A 24,419-nucleotide genomic window follows, 5' to 3' on the forward strand; every position below is an offset into this window, starting at 1 on the left:
TTAATAACTTTCTTCCCAAGGAAAGGTGGGGGGGGGGGGGGGAGGGTATTAGAGAGAGGGGAAGTAATAGATTTATGGTAGCTAAAGTAAAAAGTGTGAGCCTAGCCTTGTTTAGACTACGAATAGTACCTCCAGGGATCATAGAGTGAGGAAGAGACGAGAGGGCGAGTGAATATCATTTTCGTGCGATCTTACAGCCCCCGAAATGATCCCGACCCCGAGATGATCCCAATTAATTTTAGGAATGGAATGATGTCCTAGAACTATGGATGGAGCAAAATGCACAACATTAAATTTTCACTAATAATCTTCACCTGCCTGCATTCTTTAATGACATTAATTTGGGATTACACTTTGAACTGGATTAAATGAAAATACTACACAAAGTCTAGTATATTTTTAGCAACACCATGAACTGCAACTGATAACATCAAGAAACACACCATTTTTTATTATAATATAGCCCGGGTTATAGAGAAAACTGAATGGATGTTAAATTCTAAAAATGATGTCAACATTGCATGTCTTGGATAGTGAATTTTAAAAATGGTGTTTTAACATTTCTTAGAAATTTATAATGATGTTGAAGATGCAAAAGACATAAAGGTGATTAGATGACAAAAGCGCTAAAAATCACATAAACTGTAGTGAAATATTAAATGCTTTTCAAGATTGTAAACGCTGCAACAGACTTGTAATAATTCCGTGACGGAATACCATTGATCAATTGGGGATCATTTCGGGGTCGATTTGGGGATCATTTCGCGGTCGGGATCATTTCGGGGGCTGTACAGATCTCTCTCGTTCTCTCGCTCGCTTTACAATCCCTCAGAAAATAAGTGGGACTCTTTCGACTCTTGTTCGTATTCTAAGCCTGGTCCTTTTCTAACAGAAGAATAAATTATTGGGTTATTTTCAGTAAAAACTGTAGCGCTGTGTGGATGAGGGAGTTAAAAAACAAACACAAAAATTAAGTTAATCATATAAGAAAGTAGCCTGAATTTCATCCGATTGCTTCGAGTCGTTTTCTCCTCTCAGCAACTGAGGGAGTTACTGGAGTAATAACGACTTGAAGTAATCGGACGAAATTCAGGCTGATTAGAAAGCTATTGTTCTGGGTGAGTTTATTTGGGAAGTCCGTCTTTGGATTTTAACAACTGGATTTTTTCCGGAAAGGACAGTGGTTACGTATCTGGAATGAGTGTCCCTGGAATACGGATGTCCGAGCTACTTGCCTCCCCCTCCAACTTATCACTTCTCGCAGGGCTTTGTGGGAATTGTGTGTTTCCAAGATGGCGAGCTCGTTGAGCTCTTCAATGGAGGGCACGGGATTCAGTGACAGTGATATGAGTGCAGACGAAAGCTCATCGTCTGTAGCTCAAAGAGAAAAGAACCTCATAGCACGTCTAAAACAGGAAAATAGGGTTTTGAAAATGGAACTGGAAACTTGTAAGCTACGCTGCAAGCAATTGCAGGAAGAAAACAGGGCTCTTCGCCAAGCAAGCGTTTCAATTGTAAGTTGTGCGGTTATCAATATCCATTTCAGTTTACAGACGTAGGGCTTAGAGGGGAAAACCATATCGCTTTAGTGAAATGTTCGTTAACTTTTTTTTCAATGACTTTGTTGGAGATTTCACCGAGAGACTCGATCAAAGTTACGTCCAGAAAAACAGCTGACGTGACACAAAAAGGTGTGACTCGCAGATAAAAGAAAAAAAGGTTGTTGTTTGTATTTTATTTTTAGTGCCAATCTTAGCGTGAAATTGTAGGAATTTAGGCATATTGATTTGCGAAGGCAAATACTAAAACATGTCGCCCAGCGTTTGATTTTGTTTCGTTCAACTGGCAAGTTTACATACCCGTTTCCAATTAATAATTATTCTGAATTGTGTTCAGAATTCTTCCTTTACTTATGATAATTTGTTCTTAGGAGTTTTTAACATCGTTCAAATTTCAGGGTATGATACTAGGGACACTTACTAGCAACTGAGAAGAAAAACATTACAATACTGTTTGTGAATGTAACAGGGGAGAAATGTATGGAAAAGACAATCTTCAATTTTGTTACATGTGGACTATGAAATATATTTTTTGTTTAACGTTATGATAGGCACTGCCAGTGGAAGGTGGTTGCCTTTGGTATGTAACTGGATTTGAAATTGTCTTGTGTTGGTGTTTTGTCAATACTTCATGTTCCTACAGAACCGGACAGAATTAACCTAACACTGAACGCGTTCATGTAACGCCAATGGAACGCAATAATTGGAACATAACAGGAATGCAAAGGAAACCCCAAAATTTGTATGAACGAGAATGTGTTCCATGCCCAAAGAAAACATACACAAACGATAATCCATTAGCCATTAGAAGACTAACGGATAACAGATAGCTAACAGCTTTTCTAATGCTCTAATGGTTTGTCCAAACAACTAACGATTTGTTCAAATGCTTTGACAACAGTTAACGGTTGGTCCGTCTAATGTTTGCCTTTACTTGTAAGAGGATTGTGCAAATCACCAGTGATGAATTCGACGGAAGTCTTCATCTGGTCTTATCGATTTTCGGGCAAACTGAATGCAATACTCAACAGGTCCCGTGTTTCTCAGGGAATAACTTTTAGCACATCGATTGATAATAATTTCTTTGTGTTGAATATGTATCTCAATTGTCGACTCGGTTGCAGATTAGTCTGATAAAATGGAGATCAAAAGTCATGTATCTTGGCGTTTATTTCTTGAGCTTGTTGACATTTGAGCCGATTGCGATAAAGCATTGCTTGACAACCCAAATAAAAGCTTTGCTGTATATTATTGACGTCCAATAAAGTACCGTTGAAGTCATGCTGTTTGTCGAACAGACTTCTCACCAAGTCAACTTTTGCGCGAAAATATTTACGATCTGTTTCTTCTTTGTCGAGGAGACTTTTGATCATGTACTAGGCAACAAAGTAGATCACGTTTCACTGATGTTCATTTCCGAGCATCAATGCAAATATGGGACGCAAAACAAATGTTTGCAGATTTTGTTCTTTAATCACCCAACCAGGTTTTTTTTGTAATTCCTAAAGTTTGTTTAACTGCAAGTGTATTTCATTTCCTGAAGCTTGTATATGGTTACCTGTTTGAGGAAAAATATGGTTTGAACACTCTTGACCTTTGGAGATTTTAGATGCCACCGTATGAGAGTTCTTCAACCGATGCTAATCTTTCATGAATGGTCATGGTTTGGGTTACAAGGGGTTACAGGGGTTACAAAATAATTTTTCTAAAGCGACGGTGTTACAGACCCACAAAAAGACAGTTTCCGTTGGAACTTCTTCAACAGAGTATTTCAGGTAAAGATGGATGGATTGATCGTTAACAGATATGATTCACGTTCTGATGGGTCAACATAAGATGCTAACAAACTGACTAACACCTCTGTTGGACACAACTAGCAGTCTAATGGATATGGATGAGTTGTTAACGGATTGCCAAACACCTCTGACGATTTTCATCGATCTGTCTAACGGATAGCTAACGGTCTAGACCGTTCAACGGAATATCGTTAATGTACGTTTTCCCAAATAAGGCCACATTTATTAGAACACATTCCTTAGCAAAAGACCAATCTCCAAAGAACCGCGTCCCATTTTTTCGTTCCATTTTGCGTTTCAGAATTCAATGGGAACGCTAATGGAATGCTAAAGGGACGCAAAAAGAATGCCAAATAGAATTTAAAAAGAATGAAAAAAAGCATTCGGCGATGCATTCTCTGTTAGGTTAACCCTTTAAGCCCCAGTATCCACATACAAATTCTCCAAACTGATCTCTATACATTTCCTTAAAGAATGAGTTGAGAGAATTTGATAAAAGATCAAGGCATTTTCTCTTGTGTGATCATTTTATTAATTCTCATAACTTATCTCTTGACAGTGTATGGATGTTGTTAGGAGAAAATTGATCTTGGTCACTATTGGGACTTAAAGGGTTAATACTGTCTGGTACTGTATCTAGCGGCGCTTGGAAGTATTTGGGGCAAGAAAGAATGGGGTGCATAAGGGGGAGATGCGTGGGAAGAGGGACCACCCACCTGAGAAGCCCATGAAAATCGTGCGGAAAATTCCTATTAGTTAAGAGGCTCCCAAGGGGGTAAGTGTTTGCTTTAGGTGAGAAAAATGTCAATCGAAGAAAGCATGAGATTTTTTGTAACCATGTAGGGCATGGGCAAGGCAGTGAAGGTTTTATATAGTTGGAGTATTCAAACAGTAATCACAAAGGAATGACTGCAGCCTATAAAAGCACCTTTGAACAGTATGTTTTCTGAAGTCTAGGTTTGTTTAGCAAGACATGTCTGCTCGAAAAATGGCTGCCACTTTGCGCAGTGAAATTATGGTCATTTTTCACATCTGTGATCTTGGTGTCTGTACAGTTGTGATTTTGTAATCTCAGAGAACATTATTTAGCTTTTTATAATACACAGCATGCATTCTTTACAAAATATCCCTTTTTGACTCTGTTTTTTTTGTATTTATTGTGCCTTTTTTTAGAAGTGATTTAATGCTGTGTGTTTTAATGCTGTTTTTGTGCTGTCTGATTTAATGCTGTGTCGGTTTATTGCACCTTCACTGTATGAGTTAACCTAGCTCATCTTTATAACATATATATTTAGACCCATGATATAAATGTACAACGCTTTGTCATGCTTTGTTTCTGCAAGGTCAATCGTTTTCTTTCAAAATTTTTGACAGATCACGCAGCAGCTGCCTGGTAGTTAGATAGGGGATGGGAAGTGATTTTCATGGGTCTCTCGGCTGGGCTATTTTTCCTTCTGCTGGGTCATAAGTAGGCTTTATATTGTTGGGAAAAGTTTTTTTGGAAAGCTCTTAGGGTTTTAGGATCAGGTGAAAGGAAAGGTAAGTAGGTAGTGGAACAAGGTTTTCACATGGGATTATTTGGGTCAAGGTTACATGGGTTTTTGCCTTTTTTCTGTGGCTTCCTTAATTGAATCTTGCTCCCATCCCTGCACAAATACGCTGACAAAGTTGTCCTTGACCATTAAAACTGATGACATCAGAAGTGGTAGAAGTAACTTGGATTGCTCAAGCTGCTACTGGCGGTTCAGGGGTGAATAGCGTAGCACGCGAATGACGTCAAAGTGACTAATTTGCAATGTTTGTCTGAGTTTTGTCATTTCTCTCATTTTAATGACAAAAGGCAGACAAACAGGATTGGGTTTCTAATCTTTCCAGTCAGTTGAACTGCTGGTAATATTCATCACTTAAAGGCCAGCAATGTTCTTACCTGTATCAAGCACCTCTTAACTGGATAACAGCAGTTTGTGGTCAATTTATTTTATTGTTTATGTTGAATTTTATCCTTGGTTCAATATTATAATTTATTTATATTTTTTCAACAAGTTATTGTACTTAACCATGCAGGAGAACAAAGAAATAAATTTGAACCAATTATAAGATTGAACCACAACATTTCATGACTTAACTTTATTTTTTTTACACCAAACAGCAAGCCAAAGCAGAGGAAGAAGAGGAGTTTATTTCCAACACCTTGCTGAAGAAAATTCAGTCACTGAAAAAAGAAAAAGAAACTCTGGCAATGAACTATGAACAGGAAGAAGAATTTCTCACCAACGATTTGTCAAGAAAATTAATGCAGGTACCTATTAGTTAAATAGCTGTATTCTAAACAGTATTACATTCCAAGCTTTGTTACTGTGGACCGTGTGTGTGTTTTCTTTGGGAGAATCCAAAATACATATTTGTGATGTCATAAAATATGAGTTGTTCACCACCAAAAGAGTAGAAGATATGAAAAAGGAATATTCGCCAGGACAATTTCACATCCTTGTGCTCATCATGATGAGAAAAATAAAACAAAGGAAACAACAGCAAACTGATCCTCACTGCAATAATAAGAAGAAAAAGTAACATCAAATACATATAAAATCCAAAATATACAGTGTACCAGTTGATATGTATGCACACCTACTGGCAGAGTGCTCAAATTCAAAATATATATATTTTGGTTTGAAACACATATGGTTCTCAAGGGCTAATTAACAATTATTCCTCGAGCTCGAATGGGCTTTGAGTCAATAGCCCATGAGGCTGAAGGCCGAATAGGCTATTGACTCAGAGGCCAAACTTATTGTGATAGTAAAATCGAACTAGTTGGTGAAAAATATCGAGAATAAAAAATTTTAAGCTAGTTAAAAGCTAGTCTTTAAGCCTGCGGTTTTTGCTTCTAGGGGGCTATAACATATAACCTAGTAGTAGCTCAACCAATCAGAATGCAGCATTGATAATAGACCACTAGTTGGATTTTACTAAAACAAAATAGATTACATGTTAGGATCTTCAAATTATAAGAATTTGAAACTGAAGCTGATAAATATTCTTTCTGTTAAAATGGACAAGCAGGTGATATTAAGTATAAAAATGGCAAGTAAAAACATTTAAAAACATTCTATGAACTTATATAAAGTGATTGTAAACATGGAAATGACATGTACTAATGATAATATGGTGCCATCAACATAAGTTCACTTACCGGTAAGTTAGAAGGTCATTCATGTACTGTACAGTTTTATTCAGAAAACTGCATTGTCAAAATCACTTCTTTCAATTCCTTCTGCCTCTACCAAGCTCTACCAGTTAGTAAAATGAAGATAAAACACAGTATCATGTTTTAATGTTGTTTTTGTTCTGTTTAACTTGCATAGCTTTGTTTAACCTTCATAACCTGTTTAATAAGTACGTGATTAGCCTAATTTTCCAGTTAGCACCATTTTTATCAGAACCTTTTTAGCCTAGCTTGGAAAAACTTAGGATCTTATAATGTGGGTTTTTACTGTAGTACACAAAGAAAATTGTAATTTGTTTACCCACGGAGCACTAAGGAGTTCATAAGAACTCGTTGAAACGTGTCCGTGCGTTCCAGATTTAATTGGAATTTGAGGGGAGGGGAAAACTGGAGTACCCAGAGAAAAACCTCGCGGAGCAAGGGAGAGAACCAACAACAAAATCAACTCACATATGGCGTCGACACCAGGATTCGAACCTGGGCCACATTGGTGGGAGGCGAGTGCTCTCACCACTGTGCCACTCTTAATAATTCATTCTAAAAAGGAAAGCTTTATTGTGGTGCCATTTGTCTTTTTTTAGCTACGCCAAGAAAAGATTCAGCTGGAGCAAACCCTAGAGCAAGAGCAGGAATATCAAGTCAACAAATTGATGAGAAAAATTGACAAACTGGAATCTGATGTCACTTCAAAGCAGACGACCTTAGAACAGGTAATGAATGTCCTTTATCTGTCAGCTGCACTGATTACTAATCTAATTTATTATTGTAATTTATTACTGGGCTGCCTGTGCGGCCCAGTCATAAAATGGGCTTTTGGTCGTCTGCGGCGAAAAACGGCCTCCCGGGGAGGGAAGACATGAGGGTCTGGTACCGAGAAACGATGTTCTCACAAATGGTTTCATATGATTTTCTCTTGCACAAACCCTTGCACGGATACTTTTTGTACCTCGTCTGCGCTCCCCCTGAAAAACCCACAAAGCATTGCGAACCTGAAGAAGGCTATTTGTGTTGTTCGAAGCGATTCGATCATGGGAGTCACTCTATAATTTTTTTATTGTTCGAGTTTAAGTCAGTTAGATGATGTTGGCGCTGGGAAACTCAGAGAAATGCTCGCGTTGCATTCAAACCGACACGCCGTTCACAGTAGGTTCACACTAAAAGATGACTGTGAGCGTCAGGTTTGGAACGCCGTGGCCGCTTCGTGAACTCAAAGAGAGAATTATCGATCGATGTAGTACATGAGTAATTAAGAAGCACAATTTATGAGCAAGGTATTTCACGAGTTGACGACACTATGGCTGAAGACTTGATTGTAAGCCTTCGTAGTTAGTGAAGCGAACAACTCAGTTGCCGATGAATGGCACTACGCACGTCCATGAGCAAGGGACGTGACAACTTTTCCATGTTAGAAGACTGGCTTTTCCTTAAATATTTCCTTCTATTTAATGCAACACACGCCACTTTGGAGGTCTAAATTTCGGATACTGAGGATAAAGAAGACGCGAACAAAAATAGGGACCCTGAGAATTTCGCACACAAGTTTAAAGCTTCACCAGGACATCCCATCTGGGAGCTTCACAGAGAGCGACTTGAGGAAAATAGGAGCTATCACTGACAAGGTTTGGTGACTGAGTAGAGCATACAAGTGTAGCCCACGTCGAGGTTTCAGGGGGTTTGCTTTTGTTTGTATTTGTATCTTGCTAAGCTTTTATCATTAAATTTGTGCATGATCTTGTGATCACAATTCTGTGTTTTCGCCCATTCAGCAAGCACGCTATATTGATGTCAGCATTAGCGAGTTTCAGAAACATGCCTTTGAAAGTTTTCAGCTCTCGTGATGTTTCTTGATATTTCTTTTACCATTTTATGGAGATGTAAACTGAAGTCACTGCAAAATGGAAACTTAAAAAAGCGTATAATCCATTTATCTCGAAACATAACACACATGACTTATACGACCTTAATTTTCGTAAAGGTGTTTTGAATACGAACGAACACAGTCAATGTGAGGGGCAAAAACAGCATTAATATAAATGAACCATAGGGTTTTAACTAATATAAGGGTCAATTATTGTGCTTTGAGATGAATCGCTTGAAAAGAGAGACTTCCCTTGAAGATGTGATCAGAAGTAAACAAAGGCATAATAGTGCATCACGTTCAGTCTTTTTAATACCGGTATCCAAGGAGTCACTGTGAATAGTGTTTCCATATTGTTTAGCTGGCACAAAAACTTCGAACGAGTTATAAAGTGGCATAGTTATCTTCCATGAAAAAAAAGTTCTTCTTGGGTGAGACAAACAGAACTGGAGCGAATTTTTAACTCAAATCGGTGTCAGGTAAAAAATATGTTATCGATCGTTTCATCTATTTACATTGTTTGAAGTGCGTGCTGGTGAACGCAACATGCGAGCGAGAAATCTTTAAACTTTTTTAGGTCTCAAAATGCAAAGGATTTTATTCCTTTAAGTTAGAGAAAAATACCATGAGGAAAATCTTAAAACTGAATATTTTTCATCTTGAGGAAAAAATAGTGCGTTTTCTTGTAGACTGTGGACCGCAAATTAGGATCGCACTTTTCACAAACATGCGAATTCTGAAGTTCAGAAGCCTACCAACGATTGCGTTTTTCGCTGCTGTCAGTCATCTTAACGGACCTCTTAGGAAACAAAACTTTACTTCACGGGTTCAAAAGGTCATGGTTTGTGATTTGTGGATTTCGATCCGTTTTGTGTGTTTCTCTGTTTCAAGGTTCGTTGCTTGTGATCGTAATTATGATTGACAGTAGCGATAAACACAATTGTGAAGGTGGCTTTTGAACTTTAGAGTTCGCATGATTGTGAAAAGCGCAGTAAAGTCTCCGTGCAGTCAGTGAGGCCCCTGGATCAGGCGGGATCAATGGGCAGTTAACTGTCTGTTTTAGTATACTTCTGGTTTTCATACAATACAATATTTCTGTCTAGTCAGCTCAGTCTGTCGCATTTTATGCTCGTAGAACGACAACAATTTTTGGAATTTCCAGTTACCTCAAATTAGTCACGTTATACTGTCACGCTATATTTTGGGGCACAGAGGGATTGGGGGAGGGGTACGTGGAAATAATGCAAATTGTTTCCTGCTTAGAATTAATGGCTAACTTGTTTATTTTTATTCATAATGGTGGAATTTAAAAGTTATTATACAGCCCCCACTTAAAAATGGTACTCTTTTTTTTTGGTTACGAAAGTCTTTCAAAAGGGTACAACGTTCTGAATGAGTTTATGTTTCAGTCTCACATGAGGTTCTGTCGCATGTAATGGTTGCCGACAAGGTTTTATGGTAGCCTGAGTGTGTATAGCCGCCCCTCCCTTCAGAAAAAATAGCCCCTTGGCGGCCCAGTTAAAAATTGCCTTTTCGGCGATTCTTGTTATCACTGCATACTGTCTCATCACCACATTGTGGCAGACTGTCCAACCATCCTGATCTTGTTGGGATTCTCTTAATTTTGCTTGAAAATCTCGAATCCTGACCGGTATGCAATTGGATAGGAAAAAAACAGGAATTCTTATGGCAAATACATTTTACAGAATATACTTAACTGAAAGTGATATCCAGAAAACTTTATAAAACCACATGAAAAATAAAGTAGAATTAAGTACTTGAATGTTCAACTGTGCTAATAAAATTAAGCATAAAATGACTATCAAGACAGAAATTGTCCTCTCAAAACCTTAGAAATGACTTTTCAGAGCATCAAGATTTCAAATTTTTCTGGGGAACATCCCCGTTAAACTCTCCTAGAGGCTCAAGCCTTCAGCCCTCCCATGATTCATCAGGGATTAAAAAAATATCCCTATTTTACATACTCCAAAAGGTTGGAAAGTCTGTTGTGGTATGATAAGACACAGGATTATTGAATTATAAGTGTGGTTTTCCACTGGCTGAGGAATGAAAGAAGCGGAAAACGTTTTTCTCACACACTGCTGGGAGTATGGGTTCGAGTGCACGGGGGGTCTTCAGGTCATGTGGCATTCCCTTCCCCACCCACCCTCCCTCCCTGTGTTTTTTGGGTTGTAGGTTTTCAAGTAGTGCCTCAGTTACGGTTATTCTTGTATGTTAATCTATTGTATCTAGGCTCAGTTCCAGCTGTTTTGTTAGCTCTGTTTTGGTGCTGTAACAGTAATGATTTGTAGTGTTGATATAATAAAGGTCGGGCTACATGGTCGGCTTGGCGTGGCTCCCAGTTTTGTGTGACAGTAACTGAATTATTGGAAATTGATAGAATCTCACCTTTACATGGTACCATTTGCATAGTTGCACAATCTAATTTGGGATTTTAATTGAGTGCTAAAGTTTGGCACTTCTGCATGTGATATAATTAGGTTGTGGAGCTACAGTTTGTATGTCTCCATTGAAATAATTGGATATCATTACCTTGCACCCCTTGCCCCCCTCCTGGAAAAAAAGGTTGTTAATCTCAAAGTGAACTTAGCATTTCAGCTAGTTTACCACCTTTCCATTCAAATACTCATTGGAAACAAAATCCAAGCAGACCATCACACCTGATTAAAAACCCCAACTGGCAGGAGGCAATCAGTTGGCTATTTTTTTTCCTTTGTGGATTTGAATTCATGAATTGAATTAAGGACAACCAAGAACAAATCTAGATAGTGGTGGGAGTGGGACTTGAATTGGGGATACTGACTGCTTGGCTGCATTGTGATATTATTTTAATTCTTTTTTTCAGCTGAGGAAAGAGAAAGTGGATCTTGAGAATACTTTAGAACAAGAGCAGGAGTTATTAGTCAACCGGCTGTGGAAAAGAATGGACAGGCTGGAAGCAGAGAAGAGGTGAGTTTGTTGAACTCTTTACATGGGTTTGTTGAACTTTTTATGTTCATTTTGCTGCCAAGTAATTTCACGCCTGTTACTTAGCCCCCTACTGTAGAGCAAGGAATGTTGTTACAGTATTTGAAGTGCACTTGTTTTGATTTATAGCTTGTAGAATTTAAAGTGCACTTGCTCAGTTTTACGTCTTATAGAACTAGGAATATTATATTATTTGGAGCATGCTAAATGACTGGAAAATAGGGGGTTGAGTAACTGGGGCAAAATGACTGGTTACCAGTTGAACTGACTGCATTCTGCATTTCCCCTCCCCTATAATTGTTTTTTTATTCTTCTGCTTCCCTTCCGCTTCTGTCACAGAATAGTAATATACATAATATACAAGCAAAGAAAACCTAAAAAATAAACTGCTTTCAGGAATAGACCTATTCAGCTAACTCAATGTTGTACCTAATTCAAACCCTTTGGGAGTGAAACGTTTTGTTTCCGGAATTTGCATATCATTTAAATGCGCGTGGCACATTATAATGCAAATACAATACACAAAGAATCTTAACCCCGGGAGATTTGAATTGGGTACAACATTAAGTTAGCCGAATAGGTCTATTTGAAAGTTGGCCAAAACCTTGGCAGTACATATTTTGTGGTGGCATTCATAAAAAAGAAAAAAATGTTCTTGCTACACAAGTGTAATATTTCCTCACTGTAGCTAGCAGTGCAGGCAAACAAGCAGTAGAAATTTTGGACAACTCAAAGGGGCCTTGCCTGGTATACCCTGAACTCAACAAACTTTTTGCCCTTTCTACTATTTCCGTTCTTCCTCTGCTTTCAAAATCAAAGATAGCGACTACCCGCATGGGAAATACATTTACTAAGCGATCGTTCTTTCGCATCACAGACTTTATTAAAGATGTTACAGTGCAGTTATTTATTGTAAATTTTATCTGCTGCCAATCAGAATGCTGCAAGAGAAGCTTGAGGAACCTATCTCTGAGCCACCCTCCCCCAGACAGTTTCAAGATGGAGAGGATGCGGTGGGTGATCTGGCTTCACATATCACATCACTGAGAGAAGAGATTCGGAAACTCAGACAGCAGCTTGCCAAATCTGAAGCTGATTGTAAGTAACATCAGGTCTTTTCGCCCGAAGGCAATAGACCTGTTTAGGTTGCATGTTTTTTGTTTTCCCAATTCAGACCACGTGATGTTCTCCAGGAAAACCACAAATTAGTTCTAGGCCACTGTCCCGAGGGGGGCGGGGGAGTAACTATAGGAATTTCTGGGTGGGGATGTGCCGCTGGGACCCTGGAACCCTTCACCTATACCAGAGCTAGTTCAGCTGAATTTTGCTACCCTATACTAGAGTAAACTCCCCAAATCCTCCCTATCCTAGAGTAGCTGTTTCCCTAGTCTAGATAAAATCTTCAACCAACTGATCAGTTTCCTGAAAAATGATACCCTATCCTAGACCCAAACTCTCTGCTTTATATACCCTATCCTAGAGTAAACTGCTTGAAAACCATACCCTTCACAGCGGCACATACCTATATAGCCCATATATGGCAGTACCCCCCCTCCCCCCCGGGTATGCACGTGCATGAAAGAAACAGTTTTCAGGGGTACCATCACGTGGTCTGAAATGGAAAAACAAAACATACAAGCTGAAAAGGTCTATTCACTGGCACTTAAGACGATTCGCCCGATGTGTATTTGTCGTTTGTTAAGCCTGAAAAAAGGGATGATTGTGAAAAGACAGTGACTGCACGTGAGGAATCCAAGCTTAACTAAAATAACATCTCTGATAATTATGTTTACCGTTTTGTAGAGTGTTAAATGTCATCAGGCGAATCGACTTAAGTCCGGGCGAAACAATTCTTGTAAGTGATATCTACGTGCAAATTCTCTTACATGCATAACTTCTTTCAAGATGCTTTTTATGAAACAGTACCATTAAAAGAGTCGCTATCCTATGCGGGCCTATCTTCTCGAATCCAGAATTTGTCACCAACAATCAAGTAGGGAAACGATACTCGCGAGACCGAGAAAATATCTCGACGTTTTGCTTGATACAATTTGTTTGGATAAATGGCCTAACTTAAAAAAGTACAGAAGCTATAGTCGTTGCACTGAAGAAACTCAAGGGCCAAACAAATACAGCTTTTGAATGTGTGATTTACAATAATGTAGCTGTTGCGTTATAGTTTGATTAATCGTACCTGTAAATTACTGTACGCTTGTAAAAGGGTTATTGAATTGAGCCTACGTTACACGAGTTAACTTGTATGGAAACGACTTGTATCAAAGTTGTTTCGCCGAAACAACTTTGTATCGAAACGACCTAACCCGTGGTAGCAAATGGACTTGTATCGAAACGATCTGATAACTTACAAAAAATGTGTCATTACAAGTTGATAGTTCTGTCTCGGTTTCTGCTCAGAGGGTGTAAGAGTAAACTCGAGAATGAACAGCAAGTCATAGTAAGAGACAGTAACGGAATGAATATACTTTTTTTGTTTATTTCCTTTGTTTCTATCCTCTGGACCTCACTTTCAGGATGAATTTTAATACAGTGGAATCCCGAGACTCCTCCGAAAAAAGTCCAGATATTCGAAAAATCTGGTGGGGTGGGGGAAATTACTATGTTTTGCTGGCAAACTGAAACCAGATTTGGTTTGCACTATCCGGTGGTTCGAGAAATGGGGACTTTCCTGTATAACGAAATTGGGCTGATGTTCCTTGAAGAATACAGACTCGAAAACTTAATCGTGTTCTTTCTCACGTGGATGTGTGTTCCTGTTGATATTTGATGCTTAAGTAAAACAAGATGAAAGCAATATATTAAGAGACATGTCACGTGCAATTAAAGAACTCAAATCTTGATATTCTTCCTTGTCTGATTATTTCAGTCTTTCTTTGTACAAACATACATAAATTCAAACATTTTAATTGTTTTTTCGCCCCTGACTATCCCGTTAACCCAGGATCTTAGAGGAAGATGTTTCTTTATTTTTAAACATGATTTTAAAACGAGTTACTTCTCTAAATCTCATTACGCCAAGGAAAGTAATGGAAAATCCTGCGGCCATGGTTATTAATTTACGTCAAATGAATGTGTATAAGGACGTTGATTGAACTGATGGGCGTCGTACTTGACTCCGTGGCGCAATGGTAGCGCGTGTGACTCCAGATCAGAAGGCTGCGTGTTCGACTCACGTCGGGGTCATGGTTTATTTTCCTTTTTTTTTTCCTCCATTTGTTTTAAAAAGATATTTTTATACTTGCCGAGTCTTCAGTTTACCTCGTGATCACGGTTGTTGATTTGTTCTGTTCCTCTCCCTCTTGTTTTTCCACTCTGTGTCCCTTCCTCCAAATCAAACTCCTTCTCGGGGTAAAGCAAAACAAGGGGAAGCAAACTTTTAAATTAGTTTTAAGGAAAAAGAAAAGAAAGGTTTGATTTACTGTTAGTGGTTGGACATGACTAAAAATCGAATTACAGTAGACTGAATGCTTGGAAAAGCAGGAAATGGTGAAATACCAATGACTTGTGAGTAAAAAGCCCACTAAAGAGCGACCCAAATGCCCGGGGGGGGGGGGCACTTTAGGAATTTCTGGGTGGGGATGTGCCGCTGGGACCCTGGAACCCTTGACCTATACCAGAGCTAGTTCAGCTGAATTTTGCTACCCTATACTAGAGTAAACTCCCAAAATCCCCCTATCCTTGAGTAGCTGTTTCCCCAATCTAGATAAAATCTTCAACCAACTGATCAGTTTCCTGAAAAATGATACCCTATTCTAGACCCAAACGCTCTGATTTATATACCCTATCCTAGAGTAAACTGCTTGAAAACCATACCCTTCACAGCGGCACATACCCATATAGCCCATATATGGCAGTACCCCCCCGGGCCCAAATGACCATTTTAAGTCACGGAAAGTTAGAAGAGAAACAAGAGAGATTGTTTTATTCCGGCTGTAGTTTATTTTGCACGTGCTGCAATGTAGTGTATCTTAAACTGAGGGTACACAACATAAAGTGATGTTTTTGACACAAAATACCAGAAACTTTCTTTGTCCGCTTAGTGGACTTTCCTGACCTTTTGCGGTGACCAGAAGGGAAATATTTATCACATGATTTATTACGCGGATTCTGATGAGCCTATATATTGTCCACACCGTACTTTATACCCTTCCTGTAGTACACGTACTGACGAGGATAATTTCAGTGTTGATCAATCAAGTCCTTTGTTACTTTGTGATGAGTTCGTTTGTTGTAATGACGTTTTAGTCTGATTAAATTTGCGATTTTCATGTTCGCCCCATAATGCAAGTTGTTTTCCTCACAAAAGTTTGCCGGCATAAGTAATATTTTCGATTTTGCTTGGCACGAACTATCCTGCCTTGAGAAATTGAAAACAAAACTCTTGGGACATCTATATCTAATGGAACAAAGTTTGTAGATCTGTCATATCACGGGAAGAAAAACTCCCGCTGGGGCTGGGTGGGGGGAAGTGGCCGCGCCTCACTTATTATGGATTTGGGTACTAGTTTAGGCTAATCTCCACACGATCTCCACCTCTTTAGATTGTGAAAAAATGGAAGCGTATGCAAAGGAGGAACGTCAGGTCAAGGAGGAAAATATCAGATTACAAAGAAAACTGCTTCGAGAAATGGAGAGAAGAGAGGCGCTCAGTAGACAACTATCAGAGAGTGAATCCAGTTTGGAGATGGATGATGAGAGGTAAGCCGAGAATGCAAGACATATATTGCACGTTCATTACTACAAAAATGGTGGAGGACTACTATTACTAACACCTTTATGTGAAAAATGGTTCCCCTGTTAAGAATGTAGGATATGAAAATAGTCTGGTCAACAGGTTAAGGGGAAAAAAACGCAATTTTATAGTTAAGGCTATACGTGACGTGAGAAACAGATTGGTAAAAATAGTTTTTTTTATAATAATGAAAAGTAAAAAAAAAATAGGAAAAGAATATCCTTTTTTTACCCTCGGTAGTATTTATAGCACTGATGCTAGTGGGCTGAGAAAATGTCTTAAAACAAATGATTCAAATTAAACTTAATAGGGTTAAGAATCCCAACTGGCCGGAGGCAAACCAGTTGGCTATCTACAAGCGTGGTCGAGGATTTGAACTGGGGACTACCGTGAACAAATCCTGCTAGCGGTCAGAGCGGGACTTGAACTCGGGGCCTCAGAATTACAAGTCCAGTGCTATAACCACTCGGCCACGCTGCCTCCTCAATGAACTACTTGGAAGGCTGAATAGAAAGCCGCAACACTGCAAGCAGAGATGGTAGAGACTTAAGAAAGGATCAACGACAACTACAAACTCACTGAAATCGCCTTGTAGTTATTGTAGCGAAAATCGTGAAATCTATAATGATGATCACTCTTGATTGACGGGGATGACAAAACCAATCTGCTCTCTCTAGGGTTCGCACGCTCCTTGAAATTCCTTGAAAGTCTTTGAATTTTAATGCGTTGAAAGGCCTTGAAAGTTGCAGTCGGTGCTGGAAAGTCCTTGAATTTTGGTGCTAACTTTACTTAATCCGGTTCTCAAGTGCCTAAAAGGAGCAGACACAGAAAGGCCTTCAGAATGAAAAATTAAAATTGCAGTCATGTTGTGGAAGAACTAAAAAAGACAGACTCAAGACTCTTTTTTGCACTGAGTGGAGTCCCTGAAAAATGTGAAATGTGTCTTTGAAAGTCCGTGAAAAGTCCTTGAATTTCTTGTTCAAAAAAGGGTACGCCTCCTGACTTTCTTCCATATGCGATAATTGGGCTAAATTCATTCAGACACTATCGAGGTTTTACGATCAAACTATAATTAGCCGTAATTGAATTTGGAAAGATTAGATGTAAGACAAAATTTACTCCACTCGTTTTTAGCTTTTGATCATAATTTTGGGATCAAATGATGGGCATGCTGATGATAAACGCCATTTATATCCAGTATTTCGTTCAGTGTTTCATGACCTCTTAATTTTTCAAAGACTTTCAGGCGTACCAAACCTGTTTGTAGTCTGTATATTGAATCACTCATAGAACACTCTGCTTGCCCCCTCCCCCTCGCCACCGCCCCTTCCCCAAATTTTGCAAAAGTTGTTGTTTTCAAATGCTTTTCCTCCTGGGAGCATATGAAACAATAGTTTATGCAAAATATGGGGGGTGGGGGTGGGGGCAAGTGAAGTTTATTATGAGGGATTCGAAAATAGAGAATGTACCTTTCCTGTAGGCACTTCAACGAGATGACCTCCCATGGTTCGGCGCACAGGGACCGTACATCATCCAGTCCCCTCCCGCTGACTGCCAACAGACCCATATCACCAGCCTATGGTTTTACTCCGCCGTCACCGCGCTTACCCAGATATCCATCCAATGAGAGGCTGAGTGGGTCCCATTCCTCTGCGAGCTCATCTCCGCCGACTCACTCATTACAAGTAAGACTATTTATATTTGGATACTTGCATGTAAATTTTGGAAATGCAGAAAAATAGCTGTAATATTGCGGCGTCCAACTCTTTAGACGTTTTGAAAGCCTAATTTAGGAAAGAAACGGGCTTCACCAACGACACGACAATTAAGTAAACTCATTCAAACGAAGTCAAAAACAATTGAGCTGAACTTTCTCCTGTTTGAGTCGGTACTCGTTACCTCGAAATTTCGATAATACTTAACTTGGTGTTGCTGCTTTCATTCCAACTTATCAGCATTTAATGGTTGGAAATTATTGCTAGACTTCTTTTATACCCTGGAATGGTTTGCTGAAATGCATTTAGTGTTCGTTAAAAGAGACATTTAGATTCGAGGACGAGAACCACTCCGAAGACAAGATTTGCCTGAGAGTTTTTTCGTGTACTTTCAAAAAATAGACATCCCCGGAAAGCTTTATTTCACCCTTTTTCACTAGAAAAGTTAGCACTGTTATCTTTAGTGAAGGAGGTTAAGCCCTTTCCCGATCGCAAAATGATAAAACCCTTAGTAGAATGACGACGACTATCACGTTTTCCCGCCAAAATGAAGCTGGTTTACGCAAGCGCATTACTTAGTGCTGAGAAAATCTCGTACTAGTAGTCCTCCTCGTCTTAGAATCTAAAGGTCTCTAATTCGTTATTTCCGAAATGGCGGAAGGAACTGAAAATTTGCGTGACCAGCTGTGACACACAGACTTTGTTTTGCGTTACAAACTCACGCAATCTCATATTTCCTTTGTCACAGAGAGGGCAGCGAACTTACTCCTCCTCCAGTGCAACGCCCCACCGACCCAGGCCTTCATCAGGATCATAATCCACAAACGACCTGTGCTGGTATGGACTGATATGAACTTGAACTGTTCAGTGCGGATCACAAGAATCCCAGACTACATTAATAGTATAGTAATATACTAAGTGGTGTTGACATAGGGATAAAACTTGGTGTTTTATTGTAGCAAGGTCTTCAGGTGTTAAAAGTCATTGATTTACTAAAAGGTAAACGGTAAAAAGAGCTTTTATGTTAATGGCCGCTGCCATCGTCCTTGAATGAATTACGGTTATAAACGAGGCAATTAAAAGGCAAATAATAAGGGGACAAAGTCTTAAGCAGTTAAGCATGGTTTTTTAAAGCCGTTTATCTAAGCTGTTACGATGGGTGAGTCGTTTTGAAACTTTTGTAAGTTTTAGTTTGGGCTTTGAAATGTCTGTGTTAACCAATAGCTTGCTGGAGGTACTTGAGGGCATTCTATATCCCTATAATCTTGAAATAAAAAGAAAACATAAAAAAAGAAAGTGTCAGAAAGGGAAAAGTATGTGCCAAATATACAAAATGAATGTCGGTTTTTTTTGGTTCATTCGTTTTTGCAAAGAATTTTTTGCTGTGGCAGTAGTTTCTTTTGGTGATGTGACCATTCCTAAACCTGGGCCCTGACTACAGAAATAAATCAGTAAATAGCCACACAAATGACCATCGTACAGGGTTAGTACTAAAGCTGAAGCAAATCAAAAATACTTGGATACTTGGATACTTTAACTCAAAAAATTCAGCAATGCACATTCTACAGATTACTCCAAGCTATCCATTCTGTTCTTCTCCATTCAAATTTATTTTTTTCTTACAGATGGGTTTGCATTTTTTGCCAGGCTCTCTCAATATAAGATCAAATGTTATGAGTGCATTTAATATTTCGAAGGCATCCTACCCCTTAATGTTAGTTAGGGCGGTGGCTGTTGATTAAATGCGTTCACAATTGAGCAGAGTAGAAAAGGTTCTATTTTTAATGTTTGTTTCTTTCGTATTATCATTACGCGAGGGTTGACGTTTTGTAATTGAAAATTTTTCACTAAGATGAATAGACTGAACTGAAGTAATCCGAAACACAGGCTCTTTCTTCTGTGCAGTGAGGTCCTCAGCCTCGTTCCCAGTCGCCCTCGGCGATTTCGTATGTGACGTCACCTGTGTATCTTGTCGGAAAAATAGGCCATTTGCACTAAGAGGCATGTGACACCGTTTTTATGAAAATGAAAGTTGTATGATTTTGCCTTCGAAAAACGATTAGTGGGTCATATCTTAAACAAAATAATGGTGATTTGGTTTTTCAAACCCGCACCATTTTCTTAAAATGGATAAGTTCGTAAATGGTCACGTGACCAAAATGTGATTTTTAAAATTATGAATTACCTCTCTCTGAACACAAATTTTGCACTTAAACTTCAAGGAAAATGTTGAAAAGATGATGTGATAACGTTTACAGCACATTTGAGCGTAACTATGAAACGTTGAATAAGATATAAGCAAGAAGTAGTTTTGGCCGCCATGTTGGAAGGCAAGAGCATGCCCTCCAACATGGCGGCCAATACAAATCATACTACTTTGTTGAAAAATCAAAGTGCCACAAAATATCTCTCTTAAATGCGTTTCCTCTCAAATTTCGGGTGTAAGATAATTTTTGTGTGCTCTGTCAATTTTTGGCATCAGCAAGATTCCAACTCATTGTTTAAAGGAAGCATTGATCACGTGACCTCTTAGTGCAAGTGGCCTATTCACGCCAGGCGTTCGATCCCAAGCCCCCTCTGCCCACTCGGATAGCGCGAACTGGCCTGGTGACGAGGCTGTGAAGTCCTAAGGTGGATGTCAAACCGCGTCAAGTTGAGATGCCCTGTGGTTTTCATTTTTCTCATTTAGATAAATATTGTATTTCGACCCTCCCTTCCGCAAACTGCCCGTTTTTTCTTTCTTTTTCCTTTTGTTTACTTATTTTTTGTGAGACGGGCCTTTTTCTTAGAGAGGGTCGTTGACATTTCAACTTATACCTCCGCACGTTAAGCAGCGTGATATTTACCTTGTAAAAATGCTTTGATGTTGTAAAGTTAATTTCTTGGGGCGACTTTTAACCACAAGGTGTTATTTTTTCTGGCAGCAATCCCAATGAGATGTAAATACTGAAGCTTAATTCTAAGAAATATATTGATTTCATTGTTTAAATTTAAGTACTATACTATGAGCGCAAAATCAATGTGTCACACAATATGCAAGTTTTGCACAATATTAAAGTTGTCATTTCGTTGACCGTTACCAAATGTAGCAAGAGGTTAACGTTAATTTAAAACTAATAGATAAATAAATGGTTAATTATTCAATTAAAAGACTACAACAAGAAGGATAAAGTTTAGATTTGCATCATCACCACAAGTTTAAGAACAGATAGCAGCCATTCAAACCCAAATAATTTAGTGAGGACAAACTTGGATGACAAGCACCTGAACCAGATTACTGAGCCCACGAGTGTGTGCACCCTCAAAGCGATGTTTCCACGAATACTGCTGTTTACCAGTTCATGTCCTTGTTATCTGATATCTTAGTTTTAGTCTAACTCATGCAGTAGGCGAATCTTTGATGACGCTATTGGTTTCGTGGAGACGCCATGGTGTTTCAAATCGGAATCAGCTTCGAAAGTTGAGAAACTGCTGGTCAAATTTAGTATTATACTCAATGTTTACCGAGTTCTTTGGATGGTATGTCGAACCCTCCCACATTTAACAGTGGTCAAAGTGAAAACGGTAAAAAATCCAATTTTCATTTTGTAAAATACATAGAAATAAATACTGAGTTATGTGCAAAATTTCTGCCAAGAGCTTTTATTTGAATGTTACAGAAAAATCAGCAGTTCCTGTGAGGCAAAATACTAATGCCAAGTAACGAAATCGTGTAAATTTCCCTGTTTAGAAATGGCTAATTGTGCTGCGTTCTTTCAACTTTCGAAGTTGGCATTACAGTTATATTAGAAAATGCTGACCATACCCTCATGTGCTTATGAGCCAAGCATTGCAAACAAAGATTCGCTTACAGAGCTGAGTTTTATTTGTACTTAACAGTAATGAGAAGTAAAAAAATAATGCAATTGATTGCTTTTCATATTATTTATAGTTATTGAATGATTCTGAACGATAATTTTTTTTGTAATTTTGTAGCACTGTTTCATTTTCATTCGTTTGCAACTCTTGTTCCTATTAATGGTGAACGGCCTGTAGGTTTTTCTCTTTCGAGGCTTGACTTCTTACCATCGAAAACAGATCTTTTTGTGCTTGAATTTTGTGGCCGTGACAATTACTTTGTACTCACTGTGTGAGTACTGCATAGTTTTCAAACTAGGTAATGGCATTTGCAAGAGCTATTTAAGATGCTGTATTATTATCTCTTCGGACCAAGCCTAAAACAAGGCTGAAAGCTATTTCGTTAAATGCGGTTTTTGAATTGTTCCCTTTACAAGAGCCGGGTTATGATTTTGGTCGACCGCGAAAGCTTTTTTGATGTCCAGTTCAAGTCATTCTTTTAGGTTTCTGTTAGGTGTTATGTTTTTTGCCCGTCTGTTTGAGTTTAGTTTTGTTATTGTTTTTTGTTTGGTTGTTTGTTATTGCTTTTTTTGTTAATTATTTGGTTTGTGCGAACAGGCTGACTTGTTTGGGGGGATCGCAAGACTATCTTGGAGCCTACGAAAAAAAACATCGTGGCCTCGCTCTGGCGGCTCTGCCTACAAAGTTACAAGCGAAATATCCTAAATAAGCCTGTTTACCCAAAGCAATGATATGTTTTAAACTTTTTTTAGCCAATCCACTGAACCAATCTCAACTCGAATTAAATGCATGTAGCTCGGGAAAACACACTGGAGAAAGCCGCTAGTGGTTTTAGTTTAATAACCTGTTCTGATTCTCTCTCCTCCGCAGCCGAGTAAAGCGTGCGGGGGACGATGGGAAGGGGAAAGACAGGAAGTTTTCAGCGGGAGCCTGTGCGGTGGAGAGAGGTTCTGATTGGTGTAAACATGGCGTGACAAGTTTAAGCCAATCACAGCGAAAAAGCAAATGACGAGATGGTTTTGCCTGTGATTGGTTTAGTAAATTGTTACGTACCACGAAAAGAGCTACTTTAGTGTTGTTTAAGCTACTTTAGTTTAGTGTTGTCGTATAAAATTGTTTTGAGTAGATTTGTTAAGGTGAATTAAAAATTTAAATCCTCATTTGTCTTCTGCTTGTTGAGTCATTAGAGAGTTTTAGAATCACATATACTGCAAACGGCAATCGTGAGGTTCAAGGTAGGAAGTGTAGGAAAAGAGCAGATGAAAACTGTTCAAAATAATTCTTGTTGATGAAGCTCACTAGGTGTGAGACTACTAATTTTTGTGAAGATTTAATGAACGGTAACTAAAGGTCACGTGGTACAAATCTACGTTTGGCGTTTGTCGTGAACGAGATTCTAAATCTCTCTATTATCATTATCTACCATGTCATTGTTAATTTCACACAGTTTAGATGACCTCAGAAAGACAGCATTTATTCATACGTACTGGATACTACCAGCGTGCATTGCCATGTTGTTACAAAACGTTGAGCGCCCCGTACGCTCCATCCTTGGAGACCCAGGGGCAGCTAGTCGGGAAGATAGAATGTTCGTGGTGAAAGTTTACTATACGAACATTCTATTGTCCCGACTAGCTGCCCCTAGGTCTCCGAGGATGAGTATGCTCTGAACGGACTGTCCTCTGAACGGCGAACATTGGATACCAGGCCCCTGGTATTCAAACGTTGGATAGCGATATCCACCGGAGAAATCACTATCCAGCGGACACGCTTTTTGGAAACCAATTACGTTAATCACTGGATAGCATTTCAGTCGGTGGATAGCGCTTTCCAGCTTTTGATCAACCGGGGCCAGAGGTAAACCGATATTACAGTATCAGTGCACGGTTGTGCGACGCCGTGTCATCCAGTTATCACTTCTTATGAGTGGTGGTCAATTTTGTGTAAACATACTTACAAAAAAGAACCAGCGGTACCCCCCTTCTTCCTTCAGCTTGACCCCCTCCTCCTCCTTCGCCCCTGTACCTCAGCTTCCGTGCCAGGATCATGGCGTTCTTTTCGTTGGAACTCTTTATGCACTGTAGAAAGCGGTTTCACCGCCAGTTTATTCCTCAACGCAATTCGTTCGCTCTGAGGAAGACTGAGCTAGTATTTGAAAGGACAAGAGTTTGAACACACTGGCTTCATTACAGTCAACAATAAATTATCTTGTGAATAAAGTTTTCTCTTGGGAAGCGTTGTTTACACACAAGAAATCATGCAAATTAACTTATTTAAAGACTGAGCTTTCAAGAAACTGAAAAAGGGAAATTGGCGTCGCAGGAAAAGGAAAAGATATTTTAGTCTTCTTGTTACAATTGAGTGACTGTTTTTGAAGCTGTACGAAAATTTCGAAGACGCATTGCCGCTTGCATGAATGTTTACAATTTTAATTATTTTAAAATGAAATTTGAATGCCTTATTTAAGTTTTTCAATTATCTCTGTGTCAATAACTCGCTTAATTGATAAAGTGTTAATCAGAGCCTCTGAACAGCACTCAATAAACTGACTTAACTGCAAAGTTCACTTTCGTTTTCACACACTGCACGATTCATCTGGTCGATCGATGACTGTCTTTTCCTTCAGTTTTACTGGTATATATTGGTGATCAAGCGGTCTTGAAGACTGG

General features: G+C 39.0%; 1 protein-coding gene and 1 non-coding gene across 2 annotated transcripts; both read left to right on the plus strand.

Annotated features, from left to right (window-relative positions):
• The first annotated feature begins 1,272 nt into the window (after window positions 1-1,272).
• Window positions 1,273-22,910, plus strand: LOC140945843 (coiled-coil domain-containing protein 6-like). The gene is made up of 8 exons (XM_073394887.1): window positions 1,273-1,514; window positions 5,505-5,654; window positions 7,163-7,291; window positions 11,306-11,409; window positions 12,365-12,525; window positions 15,987-16,143; window positions 17,658-17,862; window positions 18,641-22,910. The coding sequence occupies exons 1-8, from the start codon at window positions 1,293-1,295 to the stop codon at window positions 18,707-18,709; spliced, it is 1,197 nt and encodes a 398-aa protein (XP_073250988.1). The 5' UTR covers window positions 1,273-1,292; the 3' UTR covers window positions 18,710-22,910.
• Window positions 14,557-14,628, plus strand: Trnaw-cca (transfer RNA tryptophan (anticodon CCA)). The gene has a single exon. It is a non-coding gene; the product is annotated as a tRNA-Trp (tRNA).
• Window positions 22,911-24,419: the final 1,509 nt, after the last annotated feature.

Source organism: Porites lutea, chromosome 8 (genome assembly GCF_958299795.1).
Source record: "Porites lutea chromosome 8, jaPorLute2.1, whole genome shotgun sequence".
Taxonomy (NCBI): domain Eukaryota; kingdom Metazoa; phylum Cnidaria; class Anthozoa; order Scleractinia; family Poritidae; genus Porites; species Porites lutea.

Bases quoted from the DNA above. Each gene is read 5' to 3' on its own strand.
- LOC140945843 (XM_073394887.1), top strand. From the start codon at position 1,293: ATGGCGAGCTCGTTGAGCTCTTCAATGGAGGGCACGGGATTCAGTGAC. The intron at 1,515-5,504 runs GTAAGTTGTGCG...TACACCAAACAG, and splicing joins GCCAAGCAAGCGTTTCAATT to CAAGCCAAAGCAGAGGAAGA. The intron at 11,410-12,364 runs GTGAGTTTGTTG...GCTGCCAATCAG, and splicing joins AGGCTGGAAGCAGAGAAGAG to AATGCTGCAAGAGAAGCTTG.